The sequence below is a fragment of the Pelophylax lessonae genome (assembly GCF_965119305.1).
Source record: "Pelophylax lessonae genome assembly, chromosome: 12".
NCBI lineage: Eukaryota > Metazoa > Chordata > Amphibia > Anura > Ranidae > Pelophylax > Pelophylax lessonae.
In genome coordinates this window covers 99,413,834-99,431,884 of record NC_138779.1, presented here as the reverse complement: position 1 = coordinate 99,431,884, position 18,051 = coordinate 99,413,834, and the positions used below count along the sequence as shown (strand labels likewise).

General features: G+C 39.4%; 1 protein-coding gene across 4 annotated transcripts in view; it reads right to left on the bottom strand.

Annotated features, from left to right (window-relative positions):
* The window catches only part of LOC309568640 (serine/threonine-protein kinase BRSK2-like), a 496,199-nt gene that overhangs the window by 116,028 nt on the left and 362,120 nt on the right, over positions 1 to 18,051 (bottom strand). For all 4 annotated transcript variants that reach the window (XM_082274362.1, XM_082274364.1, XM_082274365.1 and 1 more), the window contains 2 exons: positions 5,667 to 5,783; positions 2,344 to 2,377 (listed from right to left, as the gene is read on the bottom strand). In XM_082274362.1, coding sequence (XP_082130488.1) covers positions 2,344 to 2,377; positions 5,667 to 5,783 — 151 coding nt within the window. The remainder of the gene's footprint in view (positions 1 to 2,343; positions 2,378 to 5,666; positions 5,784 to 18,051) is intronic.

The following is an 18,051-nucleotide window of genomic DNA, read 5'->3' as shown; positions in this document are numbered from 1 at the left end:
GGTGATCAAATACCACCAAAAGAAAGCTCTATTTGTGGGAAAAAAAAAGGACATCAATTTTATTTGGGTACAGCGTCGCACAATTGTCAGTTAAAGTAACACAGTGCCGAATTGTAAAAAATGGCCTAGTCATTAAGGGGGAAAACCTTCCTGTCCAGAAGTGGTTAAAAGGTAACTTAAAATGGCAAAAATAAATAAATATATATATAGCATATACAATTGCTATAGTCATATTGTAATTGAATGTTATTAAAAATGTAATTTCCTTTTCAAACTACAGCTCTGCAATTTTCTGTGAAATGCAATGCAATATGGCTACCTGGAGGAGTTCTGTACACAGAATGTATACTGACCACACCCCAGAAACATCATTTCCTGCTTGTGTGTTTGGCTCACTCATTTTCCCAGAAGTCTACACTATGATACAAGTCTGATTTTTTGGCATCCCCTGCAACAAAAATTTAATTTTTTGTAAGAAACTCCAAACAGGAAATAATGTCTAAAGGGACACAGACCCTGCCACTTTCCTCATTAGAGCCCCGATTCTGCAGCAGCTGGTTAAAACTAAGAGACCACTCCCATTAGACTCGCTCAGCAGAGAAACACATCGAAACAAACAGTGATTTCTTCATAATAACAAAAGGTAGGAATCTGCAACAAAGGTTTTTGTAGTCCTTGCAATGTACGTAGATCACTCAGAGGATAATTTTTTTCTCAAGAAAAGTGTATTTACACTTAGGCCTCATGTACACTGCTACTTGTAAACAACCGTTTTGGAGCAGTTGGGCGTTTTTTTTCAGAAGCCCCTGAACCCTCCTCTGTTATCTTATCTGTCCATGTACACTGAGTCGTTTACAGTCATTTAGAGGCAGTTGAGTTCAGTGTTGTTTTTTGGAAAGCAATTATTTGCGTTCAGGATGTTCAGAACGTGTGTTTACCGGCGTTTCAAACGCAAAACGCGACCGAACGCGATCACCCGCGTTTCGCACTTGCGTTTTTCCATTTTAAAGGGGAATGATTTTTTGACCTCTAAAAACGTATCTAAACACAAACGTCCGCTAAACGCGGCTGCAAACGCGACACAACGGACGTTTTAAACGTCCTTTTACATAGCTGTTAAATTCCAGCGTTTTAAAACATCCCGTGTACACGTTGCCTTAAAGCTGTAATGATTGCTATTTGTCTAAATTACTGTGATCTTTACTAGTGACAGCCAATGAGAGCTACAAATATCGTATCATGTCATATGACTAAAGATAAGGTTTATTCCAGTGAAAAACATATGTTATAGCTTTGTAAATTTAGCCTCACCTGACCTAGGGCCCCTTAAAATTTCTTGTTAACAAGCAGTGTTGGTGTAGTTACTCAAAAAATGTAATTAGTTACTAGTTACTTCTGTAAATTGTAATGAGATTACTTTACTAGTTACTGCATTTGAAAAGTAACTTCACTACTTATTACTTTACTTTCCTCTTTCTTAATTGACCGTATAGAAGAAGATACATGGCACTCTTTCTGCATAGAGTTTATTGTATAAACACAGGCTTTGGGAAACATGAGAACAAAACCTGAAAAAACCAGAATAAAACATAAAGTGCAACAAAAAGTCATAAACTTCATCCCTCTCTATTCTTCGAAATAACGATTGTATCGCACGGCTTGGGTAACGCAGGAAAGCGCGTTCCTATAGCCTAGTAAAGTAGTGTAGTTACTTCCTATAGCCTAGTAAAGTAGTGTAGTTACTTCCTATAGCCTAGTAAAGTAGTGTAGTTACCAATATTAGTATTGTAACTAGTTACATTACTTTGTTACCAAAAAAAGTAATGTAGTTACTGTAATCAGTTACTTTGTAACTAGTTACCCCCAACACTGTTAACAAGGTATTTAGAGCTGTATGTATTGTAAGGTGAGGTTATACCTTTTTTCAGGTGGCATGGAGTGCAAGCAGGTCAGGTTCAGGGAATTAATAAGCAAACACAGAACCTACTTTCTCCGATATCCATAATATGAAAAAACAGTCATGGCTGATATGGGGTAGGTGTATTGGGGCACAAGCAGTACTCACCATAAAATGCCTCTCATTTATCATACACACAATTCCCTAATGCCATATAACTAGTTTGTGAACACAAAACCCTCTTCTAGCCGGTAAGGGAAAATGCTTCCAGTGGGGCAACAACTAAGGCAATTAATCTTGGATCAGCATCAGCGCTGGTCATCCCAGGGACATGGTCCCATTAGTGGTGCTTCCTGAGCCATTGCTGTCTTTACTCTACTGCCTTTAACAAAGAAATGAGAGGAAAACGGAATATTGCAGGATAGCCAGAAGTCAGTTACACTTACCTTGATCACCTCAGGGCATGCATAGTGAGGAGACCTGGTCACAGGGGAGTAAGGCATGAAAAAAACAACAGGAAAGGGAAAGACAGAGAAAGAAGAGGGGTGTTAACAGCAGGATAAAGTGAAGAACTTGTTTAGTAGCTCTGTTATCCCCAATGTATGTACGGATATTCCAATCATGTAGACATGCATGGCTTGTAACATCAGTGAGCATGTCAGTTCTGATGCAACAAATTCATGGCGGTGACATGTATGACATTTGCCTCTGACAAGTTTGAAGCATATACAGTATTGGAAGTCCGTGGTAAATGGCATGAAGACATATAGAACAAAACACAGGGTACTCACACGTTGCATGCTTAAACTCAGGGTGAGATATTGTCTTTAGCAACCAATCCTAATCCTCTGTCATTTCTTTAGTGTTGCTAAAGCCAACACCATTCTTTAGATTTAATATAGGGTAGTTAAGCTGTGGAAATGGCATACTACCCAAGACACTAATTGAAAAATCAATAATGATGTTTAAAAATGGACTGGACCATACAAATACTGGTATTCACAGCTTTAATTTTGGAAGATGATATGGTAATGTTTTGATCCAGTAAATTAAAATGGAAATCCAGCACAGATTTTGGGGGGTTTGAGTAAACTGGGAAGGTGTTTAGAACCAATGTAAGGTTTGTATTGTTGCCTGGTTCTCCAGTGTTAACTTTTGCTCAAAGACTACTGGTATTGGCACAGGAAATCTATGGAATTTTCCTAATGGGGACCCACACAGCAATACAACCTAACTAATCCTTCCCAATTCTACCCAAAACACCTTTAATTTCAGTTCATTTATCCACAACAAATCCTAGAAGACTTCCAACAACCTTATACAATTGTATGCAAAAGTTAAAGAACCCATGAAACCAGAAAATTCTAAAAACCTGCTATAAATAACATATAAGTACATAAAGTAATCTTTCATGTGCATGTGTAGTCAAAAGCCTTCGTCATTAGTTTTGGCTATAGAGAATGGGTAAAACCCCTGTCAGTTTGGTTTTTGCTGTATATGTCCCTTTGGGGAGATTTCCTTTCACTTCCTGACCTAGAGAAAGCTGGCAACTTTATTACGGCACCGGCCACTTTATTAGGTACACCTGTTAAACTGCTTGGTAACACAAATTGCTAATCAGCCAATCACATGGCAGAAATGCAATGTTTGATGTGGAGAACATGACTTGCTAAAGTTTAAACTGAGCATCAGAATGGAGAAGAAATGGGATTTTAGTCACTTTGAACGTGGCATGGTTGTTGGTGCCAAACGGGCTGGTCTGAGTATTTCAAAAACTGCTGGGATTTTCAAGTACAACCATCTCTAGGGTTTAAGAATTGTCCGAAAAATATCCAGTGAGCAGCAGTTGTGTGGACAAAAATGCCTTGTTGATGTTAGAGGTCAGAGGAGAAAGGGCAGACTAGTTTGAGATGATAGAAAGGCAACAGTAACTCAAATGACCACTCGTTACAACCAAGGTATGCTGAATACCATCTCTGAATGCACAACACATTCAACCTTGTAGCAAATGGGCTACAGGCAGAAGACTACACTGGGTGCCACTCCTGTCAGCTATAAACAGGAAACTGAGGCTACAATTTGCACAGGCTCACCAAAATTGGACAATTGACGATTGGAAAAATGTTGTCTGGTCTGATGAGTCTCAATTTCAGCTGTGACATTCAGATGGTAGGGTCAGAATTTGGTGTAAACAACACAAAAGCATGGATTCATCCTGCCTTGTATCACCAATTTCCAACACCTTGGTAAATCAATGCCATGAAGAATAGTTCTGAAGGCAAAGGGGGGTCCACCCCGGTACTAGCAGGGTGTACCTAATAAAGTGGCCCGTGAGTGTACGAAATGAAGGGGTTCTCCAATTTACAGATGTCCTAGAACAGGTGTCTCTGTAGCTTGAAGCACGGAAAATGCACAGTTGATGCACCATGTATGCACACTCATTCCCCCAATGCAATTCTTTAGTACATTGCAGTGTTCTATTTTACTCATTAATCAGATCATATATTTTAAATAAGCTGCCAATGCAAGACAAAATCATACACAAACTAAATTTTCAACTAAACAAACCACAACGCACAGATAATTCCCATCTTTATATTGTGATGTGCTAGCAAGGTGTTTTGGGGCGTCTTTTAAAATAGATAGCACCTTAATGCAAATTGTGGACTGCAGTATCGCATTTTATCTGATTTTTCCAGACTAAAAATAATGTCTTGCAGAGTTTATTGACTAAGCTAGAAAAGAAAAAGCATAATTTGTTCAGGGGTCCCCCAACCTTGGCTACAGTAGGATATATTTAGGAACTAACAGACCTACTGGTATAAGTAAGGGACACATTTCACATTTGTGCCCCATAAATGTAATAACTATGTTCTTTTTATATTACCGTAAAATAAACTTTTTGCCATAAAGGTATCATAGCATAGAAAATGCTCCTTTTTCCTGTTAACCTGCTTCCTCATCTAATGCATACAGCCTTCCAACAGATTAGTCCTGGATTCACCTCTTATCTCCCTGCAGTATATCTCCTGCACTTTGTCCTTCCCATGGAAGGCTCTCTTCCAGCATTTCAGACCTTTCCTGTGTAAGGTCATTAAATTATAACTCTTAGGAATCAAAGAGATTTTCTTTAGGATACAACAGGCTAAAGGCCCAAGCAAAGCGCCTACACATTCTATATACCCGTTTATATACAGTATATTAGGCTTTTTCAACCGAAACCTTTTTTTGGTAATACCTTTGCTGCATTTGTAGAATTACTGCATATTTTTCTGCTTACTGCCCTGATGAAAGTGGTGAGACAGATAGCAATGGGAAATTCAACTTTTTACAGTTATTACTTGAGAAAGAACTATTGATAAGGCTACATTCACAAGGGCACATGAGTGCAGCCAATGGTGGCCACTAGTGACAATCAGAATATTAGCGGCGGTACTAAATGCCACCTGCCTAGGCCGCAGCTGTCAGATTTGTACACTATACAAATCAATGCCCAGTGCCAGTGCTGTTTGAATGTAACCACTTATCCTAAAGGTACTTGTGAATAGAGCCTCCGACCAACCCTGGACCTTGGTGTTTCTAAAGAGTTCTGGCCATACACAAACTGGCACAAACCCCCCGGACAAAGATAGAAAAAAATAAACTGACAGGAGTTTTAATTTATAACCAAAACTAAAAAAGAAATTTAGCCTACACATGCTCTTTAATAAATGAACAATATCTATACATTAAAAACACAATTACTACATAATGTAAAATGCGTACTCACCCACAGCTGGTCTCTAGTAAACTGTCGCCGACCTGCAGTGACGCCATTCCAAAATCTGCTATTCTTATGTTGTTTTTTTCATCTAACAATAAGTTTTCAGGCTTCAAGTCTCTGTGGCTAATCAGGTACACAACAATGAAAAAGAATTATACAATGGAATTTCCGACAAGTGATGTTTCAGCTACATTTGTATAAGTGGTACAACCAACAGTGTAGCAGTCCAGGTGGCCGCTGTGGCAGCCGTTGCAATATCTCTTCCCCTATACATCTACCACATACCTACAATTATTATACGTGAATGTGGCTCACACATTGAAACAGGCAACATAGGAAGTTAACAATGGGTCATGGTATTTTAAAGTTAGTAGGACGAAACATCTTTATGCAGAGAAGAACCAACCTGTGAGCTTTCACAAATTACCTTTTATAATCAAAATGGAACAAGATTTCAGTTTCATTATGTTGACATCTAGATGGCGATGGTGTTATGAAACCCAATCCTAGGACATCTCCTAATTACCCTGATAGAGACTTTAGGGAACTTGTATCCAGACTATAGATGTTATGGTAACTAAATTAAACTTAACACAAGCCCACACTGACTTCTGTAGCTCCAGGTACCTTGGAGTAATTCATCCTTATGAGTAAGCCATCCTAATGTGCTTATCTCTCTCTTACCTTGACCATGGCAGCTCTGAATCTACACCCTTTCTGTTCAAAATGTAAAAAAAAAAATGCATCTGAGCCCATTATTTCCTGTATCAGCATGTGTCCATCCAGGAAACTTCATATCCCATCATGCACTGCCTTAATGCATCACAGAATAGCGTGTGTTTTACTTCTGTAGACCACACCTCCCTCATCACTATACCACCTCTTTTTTTTTTTATTTCAACCAACTTTTCTTCTTCTAGCTTTAAGGTGGCCATACTGTACAATCTCCTTTAGATCTTCCATGCTATGTAGTGTATGGTCCTGCCTGCTTTGATACAAATGAAATAGATTGTTCAGATGGGTCCTCCTCTTACATAATTTCAATTGGTAGTCATAGGGACATTTATTTAAAATATGTGTAAGGTACATATAGGAAATATGAATGGAACGGTCATACCCATCAAGGTGGTGATAATACTTCATCAGTAGGTTTAAAAGATTTCTCTGACAGAAACTGGCCCATTTGGCTTGAAGACAGGAAGGAACTAGAACTGTTTCTGAGATAGAAATGATGTATCAACTATGTTGATTTATCAATGTGGGCCATGCCATAAATTTGATTTGAATTGAGTCCAAGAAAATATATACATAGGTTTTTTAAATATAAATTCCTAATAAAATTTATATGCCTTAACTTTTTTATAATTCAAAATGTAATTCAAGTTTGAGAACATACTGTTCAGTATCTTTAAGAAAGTGGTTCCAGCCAGTAAGGTATAACTAAACATCTGCTGGATATATTGGGATCTGAATGCCATGAGAAAGCTGGTGTGTTATGGGTGAAACAAAGTTGGCATGATGTTTTGAGTCTTGAATTTGGATCTGCAATAAAGATGTGTCTTTTGCAATCTCACTGGGCGGGTAACATTATCATTAGAGGTCAGTAGTGGCAGACTCCATGCTTTTCTTTTAACAAAATAAGGGCATTTGGATAGCTAGTGATTGTATTAAAACAATGACTCGTCCCCCTAAAACCCTGTCTGACCCTTCTATGGTAATACTAAGGCTTAATTCACACCATGTCTATGATCTGCATTTTTCTGCACTGGTTAAACACAGTTAACTGCATAGGAATATAGAAAACAATGGTTTTCTTTGTGACTTGTTCACACTGCAGCACACATTATTACATACAGTATAAATATAAGGCAATGCACATTAAAATGCATAGAAATGCATGGTACTGCACATGCATTTCAGAACATTTATATGCATTATGGTGTTAAGGTGCTCTGAGGCCATGTCCCTGTACCTAACACATTTCCCTTCCCCTAGGAGTTGTAATCCCAGAATCCCAGTAGAAATGTAGGGGTGATACTCATGGCCAACATCTCTGATGTAAGAAAAAAGAAAAAAAAAAAAAGAATTTGGACTATATAGGCCAAACATGGAGTATATCACCATATATAAAATCCTTAAATTTTATTATACAAAAAGCCTTAAAAACCATACATGTATATAAATGTTTTATGTAAATATTGTAGTTAAAAAACAGTCACATATTTGTGCTTATGGGTATATCAGCCATATATATTTATACAGCATGAATTGTTGACATGCTTTACATGTTCCATTGTTGATTGAAGTCCTCATGTGTCTACATGTTTCGCTTAAAATGGCTTCCTCAGGAAGCAGTCACTCAGCTGTCACCTAAAAAGAAGCAATGACATTTAAACAGTAATTATATGAGTTATTATTTGATATATACAGTGTGTGCATTCACTCTATGTCCCACCTTTGGTGCTGAGGTTTGTCTCACACAGTGAATGCACTTACAGTATATATCAACTAATGACTTATACAGTTACTTGTTTAAACGTCTTTGCTTCTTTTTTAGACAACTTCTGCATTGTTTTTCATGCACCCTGAGGAAACGTGTCGACACATGAGGACTTCTAATCAGCATTAGAATCTGTAAAGCATGTCAACACTTCATGCTGTATGAATATACTGTATATGGCTGACTTTACTCATAAGCACAAATATGTTAATGTTTTTAACTACAAATATAGATATACAGCATGTTGTATTTTTTTTTTTTTTAGACTTTTTGTATAATATAATTTCATGATCTTACATATGGTTATATACTTCGTATTTGGCCTATATAGTCCGATTTTCTTTTTTCTGAATCCCAGAATTCAGTCTGCACTATCAAATGCTGTATAAATGTGGCATTAGTTGTTGATTCTACTCCTTGAAATCATGGCATTATAAGAGTTATTTTTTCAGATGGTGAAGGAATTCAGTTAGGTCAAGATATGCGGAAAGGCCACAACAGGCCCAGGTACAAATTGTTAGGTAGTAAAATCCTTGATTGCATGGAAAAAAGTATTTAGTATGGTGGAACGTGAGCCAAGCAGGCCAGATGTCTGAAAATGAGTCATGTCTTCAAAGTGGAAAATAATGTTTTTAAGTTCCTAAATTTAAAAAGGAAAAAAAAAAATAACAGCACTCATATAGGGTTTGCTACATTAAAGCAGAAGTTTAGGTATGTCATCCATTACATAGTTACATTGGTCCAGCTTGCACCATTGTAAGTATGTATGTGCCATACCTGTGGGATTCCCATGGAAGCTGCAAGTCACGGTAGCACGTACAGCTACTACAGTGATCTCCTCTAGCTTCTGGGTTCCCTGCAAAGCAGCTGCCCTGCTACCTTTTCCATACCTGGAAGTACCGGGTAGTTTCTTTTGCAGTAAATGTTTAACCACTTATGGATCGCCCCACACAGATATACTGCGGCAGGGTGGCCCTACTGTGCAAAATCACATACCTGAATGTGATTTCGTGCACAGGGTCTGGGGTGCAGGCCGCCAGGGACCCGCTCCCACTGTGATTGAACATTGCGTCTGCCAGGACCCACCAATCGTTCACATGAGGCAGAATAACGGTCTGCCTATGTAAATAAGGCAGACCACTGTTCTATCACAGAGGAAGATGGAGATCTTGTGTTTCTGCTAAGCAGGAACACAGATCTCGGTCTTCTTCCAGTTAAGTCACCCGTTACACAGTTAGAAAGCTCTCCCTAGGAGGACACTTAACCCTTTAAACCCCCCCCCCCCCCTGATGGTAACCCCTTCACTGCCAGTGTCATTAACCACTTCTGGACCTGAAAGGATTTGCCCACTTAATGACCAGGCCCTATTTTGCAATTCGGCAGTGCGTTACTTTAATGGAAAATTGCGCGGTCGTGAGACGCTGTACCCAAACTTACTTTTTTCCCACAAATAGAGCTTTCTTTTGGTGGTATTTGATTACCTGTGTGATTTTTATTTTTTGCACTATAAACAAAAAAAGAGCGACAATTTTGAAAAAAAAAACAATATTTTTCACATTTTGCTATAGGATATTCTCCAAAAAAAAATTTAAAAAATTAACAATTTTTTAACATTTTAAGCCAATTTGTTTTCTGCTACATACTTTTGGTAAAAAAAAAATCGCAATAAGCGTATTTTGATTGGTTTGCACAAAAGTTATCGCGTCTACTTTATGTAATTTTTAACGTTTTTTTTTTTTTTTTTTTTTACTAGTAATGGCGGCGATCTGCGATTTTTTTCGGGACTGCAACATTGCGGCAGACAGATCGGACCCCTAACTGACATTTTTGACACTTTTGGGGAGACCAGTGACATTACTACAGTAATCAGTGCTAAAAATAGGCACTGTTACTGTAATAATGACACTGGCAGGGAAGGGGTTAACAGTATAGACGATCAAGGGGTTAAATGTGACCCTAGGGGAGTGATTCTAACTGTATGGGGGTTGGACTTGTGAAATATTTACAGAGACATGCGATCCTATATAGCAGACCGTCCTTCTCTCTCAGCGGGGAGCGATCGCCCGTGTCAGGTGGCAATCGGAGCCGCCTAACACCCGCAGCGGCTTCCCCGCTGACGATGGGGGGCGGGAGCGCGCCCCCTAGCTGCCTTCAGGCGAGTGAATTATCCCTACGTCACTTTGCCTGTAGGAGCCAGACTGACGCAGTAAATATACTGTAGGAAGTCGGCAACTGGGTAATACAGTGAGAGCACATTTTTTTTAACACTAATCACTGTTTTAGTGTCACTGGTCCCCAAAAAAATGTCAAAAGTGTCAGTTGTCCAAATTGTCCGCCACAATGTCGCAGTCAGTCTAAAAATTTCTGATCACCGAAATTACTAGTAAAAATATTAAATAAACAAAAATTGTATAAGAATATCCCATCGTTTTTAGACACTATAACCTTTGCGCAAACCAATCAATATATGCCTATAGGCAATTATTTTTACCATCAATATGTAGCAGAATACATATTGGCCTTAATTGATGAATACATTTTATTTTTTACATTTTTTTTTATTGGGTATGTTTCATAGCAGAAAGTAAAAAATACTTTTTTTTCCCCAAAATTCTCAGTATTTTTTTGTTTATAGCGCAAAAAATAAAAACCGCAGAGGTGATCAAATACCACTAAAAGAAAGCTCTATTTGTGGGGAAAAAAGGACACCCATTTTATTTTGGGTACAGCGTCGCACGTCCGCGCAATTGTCAGTTACAGTAACGCAGTGCCATATCGCAAAAAATGGCCTAGTCATAAAGGCACGGGGCTTAAGTGGTTAATGAATGTCACATTCAACCCAGCTTAGACCAATGTAAGTATGTATGTGCCATACCTGTGCAAGATGGAAATCACCGATGTAGAAACTGTTACTACAGTGATTGCCTCTGGCTTCCAAGTCCCATGTTGAGCAGCTACCCTGCTGCTTATTGAACGCAGGGGGTCACTGCTTGGCATGGGCACAATTCAGAGAACACAAAGGTGAGGCGGTGATGTCATGATCTCCAACTCATCCAATCAGAGAACACTTTACATTCATTAAGGAAATTAAAAGTGTTCTCTGAATTGTGCCCATGCCAAGCAAGTGACCTCCTGTGTTCACTGGGACTTGGAAGCCAGAGGCAATCACTGTAGTAACCGGTACTTCCAGATATGGAGAAGGTTATGAATTTTACACTAAGTAGCAGTCATTCACACATTTTAGGGTATCTTACTTAGCTAGTGCACATGTTTCCCAAAGGTCAGCTTTAAATGGTCAGTTCAACCAGAAGTGATGTTTTAGTTATTGGCAGATTTTTAAAATGAAATCTGGGGACATTTTTTTTTTTTATTGGCAAATGGCACAGGACTGCATAATACACAGAGCACTGGGCACAGGACTACATAATACACAGAGCGCTGGGTACAGGACTACATAATACACAGAGCACTGGGCACAGGACTATATAATATACAGGAGGGTGTTAGGCACAGAGTACAGGGTTCAGAGGTTTGCTATGCACAGAGGTCCTGTGCCCAGCAATCTGTGTGTTATGCAGTCCTGTGGCAAGCGCTCTGTGTGTTATACAGTCCTGTACCCAGCGCTCTGTGTGTTATGTAGTCCTGTGCTCAGCGCTCTGTGTATTATGTAGTCCTTTGCCCTGTGCTCTGTGTATTATGTAGTCCTGTGCCCAGCGCTCGGTGTATTTTGTAGTCCTGTACCCACTGCTCTGTGTATTATGCAGTCCAGTACCCAGCGCTCTGTGTATTATGTAGTCCTGTGCCCAGCGCTCTGTGTGTTATGCAGTCCTGTACCCAGCGCTCTGTGTGTTATGCAGTCCTCTACCCAGCTCTCTGTGTATTATGCAGTCCTGTACCCAGCGATCTGTGTATTCTGCAGTTCTGTGCCCAGCGCTCTGTGTATTATGTAGTCCTGTGCCCAGCGCATAGCAAACCTCTGAACCCTGTACTCTATGCCTAACACCCTCCTGTATATTATATAGTCCTGTGCCCAGTGCTCTGTGTATTATGTAGTCCTGTACCCAGCGCTCTGTGTATTATGTAGTCCTGTGCCCAGTGCTCTGTCTATTATGCAGTCCTGTGCCCAGCAATCTGTGTGTTATGCAGTCCTGTGGCAAGCGCTCTGTGTGTTATACAGTCCTGTACCCAGCGCTCTGTGTGTTATGTAGTCCTGTGCTCAGCGCTCTGTGTATTATGTAGTTCTTTGCCCTGTGCTCTGTGTATTATGTAGTCCTGTGCCCAGCGATCTGTGTATTTTGTAGTCCTGTACCCACCGCTCTGTGTATTATGCAGTCCTGTACCCAGCGCTTTGTGTATTATGTAGTCCTGTGCCCAGCGCTCTATGTATTATGCAGTCCTGTACCCAGTGATCTGTGTATTCTGCAGTTCTGTGCTCAGCGATCTGTGTATTCTGCAGTCCTGTGCCATTTGCCAATAAAAAAAGCAAATGTCCCCGGATTTCATTTTAAAAATCTGGTCACCTTACTTTAGGGGGGCCTGTGCCTCCAATTGCTCATCAAACATACTATAAGGCAGAGGTCTACCCACACACTGGAAGTACTGTGATCATATGGGTGCTCATAGCAGTGTATATATAAGACTTTTGTGAAAAATCCCCCAACTGGCTTTTGAACTTAAAGGTCCTGCAATCAAGTTAGATCCTTTAATGGATTTAAACCATTTACTTTTTAAACTAATTTATAAAAAGCTCTGATTTTCTATACAACATCTGATAAATCACTTTCTCACGGAAGCAAGATATTTAATTCACAGGAATGGGAAAAAAGCTGATTCTTACAGATAAAGCAATAGTAAAGCAGAACAAACAATATGTTCAGAGGATGGAGAAACTTACAGCAAAACTGCACAATACGATTGAACATTTTCATCAGGCCGGGTTCAACCATTCTATTTAAAACCTTACCTCTACCTACTCTTTCAAAAAACCTTGTTATCAGAATCTTTTCTGGAACAAGACGTAGATGCAGAGTGCAATACTTTGTACATCACTATAGTATTGTGTATTTTGCCTAGTCCTTAAATGTTACTAAACCTACAACAGTAAAATCAGTCTGTATATGCAGAAAAGCATGCTTGTTATACTCACTATGGAACCTAAGGGGTAATCCTCTGCATTGTGTAAAAAGGCTGTTTGATCCTGGCTTCTCTGATCCTACCCTTTTACTGTCCTCAATCCATCTGCTGATAGTACAGAGCCTTGGGGGCTCTGCATATGCTCAGTTTGATGTGTATTGCTAGAAAGTTTTTTTTTAGGTTTTTTTTTTTGGGAGGGTGCATCGATCAGCACAGGGCCAATCAGCACTGTCTGGACAGAAGGTCAGGGGTCATGCAGCATCATAGGACAGTCAGAGGAGAATGAAAACTCCTCCTACAAGCTTTAACCAGTGCTCAGCCACACACTGAAAGAAGTCAAAAGACTGCTATATACTGCTGATGATAAAAGGTATTTATCAGTTTATATTTACTAAAAGAAAAAATGCATTTCCATGTTCTATGTACTGTGGGAGACCAGATATATGGAATGCAGGGTCCTGGGTTTAGTAACACTTTAAGCTGGCCATACACTGATGGAAACTCTGCCGGTTCAGCAGAATCTCTGTCCTTGCTCGATCGAAGTTGATCGTTTGATTGACTTCAGTCAAAGGGACATGCTGAAAAATGTTTCTCAATCTGTGGCTGAGGCCTCTGATCAATGTATTCTGATAGTGGAGGGCCCTGCTCATAGAATACATTATCCAGGCGGGAAAGAATTCTTCCATCCAGCTTAATTCAGTGGGCTGAATGAAGAATGAAAAAACAAACCATCTGTGGCCAGCTTTAGTCCTCCCTCCTCAGTGCCCTGACTTTGTCTATTTGCTTTTATAGGATATAAACTGGCATAATTTATTGGGAGGTGTTCCCCAACTATTTAAGATTGAGGTCAGATTTGTATTATTTTTTCACCATATTTGTTCGTTTTTTTCTCTCTTAACTTGATTTGTACTTTTTTTTACTGTTTATTAAAGTGGTAGAAAAGTCTCATTTAATAGTTTTCCCCATTTAAAGCAGTCTGAATAAATTTACATATTGGTGTCTTTCGTATTGTTCTGACTTTTGCCCTTTAGAGCATGCACATTTTGGCACTAATTTATGGCTTGCTCTGTGTGCCATCAGTCTGTGCATTCTGTTGCCATGTCTGCATCATCAACAGGTAATCTTTTGAGTTTTCAGACCCATTTAGATTTTCCTGATACACCCCATGTGACTTGGTATTTTAACAGGGGGTGTAATAAGGACACTTAGCATCAACAGAGCAAGTAGGTCCACTGCGCATGCGCAAGATCATGGCAAAGAAAAAGAGGAAGGGGAAGAAGAATACTGCAGGTAAGAAGCGGTAGACAGGAGCTAAAATGGTGCTGGCTTCAGCTGGGATACATAGAAAAGAAAATACACTGGAAAAGAAGTAATAAACATGGAAGGGGATAAATCAGATTGCAATGTGTTCTAGAAGGTATAAACTAGTGGCCTTATAGAGTTTACTACTGATTTACCTAACAGAAGCACAAAAGTGTCACAGAAATGTCTAATTTTATTCTCCTTTATTAAAGCTGTTACAAGAAATAATGAGAGTAAACTCCGCGCTAAGGAAGCGGACAGGGGTATGATATATAGACTGCGGCCTCCCTCAAATATAACCAAAGTTATATGAATGAAGAAAAGGTGGGGGGGGGGAAGAAGGGGTATGGCGCTGCCCGAAAATGTCATAGTAAGGGATGGTTTATGAAATGAATATGTTACATAATAAATAAATAAATACAAAAGCACTGCAATATCAACAATGTACACAAACAGACGGAAGTGATAAAGTGACTGGTGCTGTAAGGTGTAAACCAACAATACTATAACGGATGGTGGTGAATACCAGGTGAGTGGTATATATAAGTAATAAATCAATAAATATATACAAACAAATATAAACAGTTTATCCAATAAAATAAGTGGGTAAATTAAAAATAAAAATGTATATATATATATATATATATATAGGTGGCCCTGCATTTAGGGCATATATATGACCAAATAAAGTGACAATATGCACAATAAAAATAAAGTGACAATGTGCAAAAAAGTAAACAGTGACAATGTGCCAAAGGTAATCTATGGTAAATAATGGAAGCAGTCCATATATAGTGCAGCCCAGATGTTAAATCTTCATGTGATAATCTCCGTAATAACCCTGTGGTGGGTATAGTGGTGGGGTGCTCGTGATCCCTAGAGTATGCATAAATTTATCAATAAATGTGTGTGCATAAATTTATCAATAAAAATGTGAATGAGAAAAACAAAACAGAGGTTTCCATTTTTGTCAGATTGTGTGCAATGATAAAATGCTACATTTTTAATATATCAGTGAGCCACACTAGCATGGGTCGAATTCCGAAAGAATTTTCTCACGAAGTTTCGCACAATTAGTGAGCTGCAGCAACATCTGATTTTCATGGGGCCATCTAATTTGAGTGATTGGGCATGTTGGGAATTTTTTGAAAAAACGAACAAATTTCTAATTAACGATAGGAGAAATGTGCGAGAAATGTAATCGAAAAAGAAATACACATGAGCTGTGACCTGGAAGAAAAAGAAGATTCCCAGCCACGAACATTCTTTAAGGTAGCAACATGAGGTGAAATTGAAGGCTGAAGGTTGGTCAAATATGGAAATTAATGGTGGGACCATCGGATTACAAAATGCACAAAATTTCTGTTTTTCTAAAGAAAATTTGTTCGGAAATTTGACCCATGTATGGCCTGAATTGGGGGCATGTTTACAAGGCAGTGAACATATCTTACAAAATATAAACAAAATGTAAACCCTGACAATAAACTTTTCTTATTAGCTTCCTTTTGGTCTGCTAAATATACCATTGGAAGAATTCTGTTATATCTGTTTGATGCAAAAAAGTGTGAAAAAAACTTGTTGATCATATCAGAAACTCCTAGAACAGGAAGGTGGCTACCCAGAGGGAACGTCTTCAGAGAAACTAGAAGAGAAAGGTGGCTACCGCGAGGAGTGTCTTCAGAGTAAACTAGAATAGGAAGGTGGCTACTGTCCTCTGCACACTTCCTGTGTTATCTGTGTGTTATCTGTGTTATCTGATAGACTAGCCCTCCTAGTTTTAACCATAGACTACAGAATGATTACCCTCTATATTGTAGAGATCTGTAAGTGGGAGTGGTTAAGTAGTATAGCAAAAAACACTGGGGAGGGAGGGCTGACACCACTTAGTCCACAAAAAAAGCTGCGTGTTGTCAGCCCCACCACAATACTTAGGAGCTAAGTGCAGTTCTGATAGATCAACAAGTATTTTTCTGTACTTGCGGGATCTTTAAAGGGATAATGTAAAAGTGTTGGCAGATGAAGGTTGCAGTAAATCCTCCAACCTGAAAGTGGCACTGTGCTGTTTCTTCAGGCTGGCAGGAGCCCATTGAGAACTTATTGACCCCTGCTATGGGCTGTAATCCCACGAGATTGAGCAGCCATCATGACACAGAATTATATAAATAATGTGTGTGCCTGCAGTGTGGATGTAAGATAGGGACAGATCCCCTATGGGTTAGGAAGAAAGTAGGAGTAGCATTAGGGAGAGGTACCTGTTGAGAAGGGGAAAGAGTAGGTTTCCCCTTACAGGGTGTCTACTCTATCAATAGCTCCCAACTGTCCCTGATTTGGAACAAAGTCCCTCTATCACTCTTTCCTCCTCATTTGTCCCTCATTTTGATCTGATCTATATAGTTGTATATAAAAATGTACTTGTTATCTTTGAAAAGTATTTTGCAATGCTAGTAGCATCCATTCTCCAAATTGCTGCTTTTGTAAATTTCAAAAGACAATATAAAGCAATAGTAGTTATTGTGGGATTTAACCAATCATTTTTCTTTGTATAACTTGGATCTGTGTTTATGTAAGTATCATACTTACCTAGGTGAATGAAGCATTGGTCCCCTGCAGGCTCTAACACTGAGAACACTGCCAACCGCTCCGTTCTCAGAGCTCCTTAAGCAGAGAACTAGTGACTGTCAGTCACCAGCGCTCACTGGAGCGATTGGCTGTGGAGGGGGTGGGAGCGACCGGCTCAGTCTCTCAGTGGCTCGCTGGGAGACTGAGACGGATGCCAGTCCAGGCACGTGGACAGATCCCGATCATATGGTCGCGATCTCTCCTGCCTCTGTGACGTCAGCCAACAGCGGTCTTCAGCCCGCTGTCTGCTGGAAATGGGTCACAGGAGTGCAGAACGAACTGCACTCTTGTGATCCAGTAATTCTCCTTTAAGGGGTCATCGCAAAGGGTGTGTCCTATGTCTACATACTTTTGATAATAGGTTTCCCTCATTTCCATCTCTAAAAGTTGGGAGGTATGTCTATCAGCTTTGTGAAACAGTTTCCCACTGGCAGCTGGATATCTACAGTGTACCAGTACATCCGGGAATCGCAGTGTGAACAAGGAATAACAAGGGAAGTGCTCCTTTGGCATTCAGTGGAATGTAGCTGTATAATATATTACTATTGGAAAGTGGCTTGTGAATAAAACATGCCCTCTTATGCCTGAATCATATGATCTGCAACATATGTGGTGCCTTTAATGTAAATTGCCTTAATTCTGTGAGCAGCCAATTTCTACAATATAAATAAAATTTAAATATCCACGTGTGTTTTGATCATAAAATAAAGCAGCACTCAGACAACAATCCAAAGTCCTCCGATGAAGCAGAACGTATATATATGTGTGAAAAAAAGATGGATCCACCACCAAGATAAAGATGAACACACTGACTCTTACCAGATACAAATGACTGCT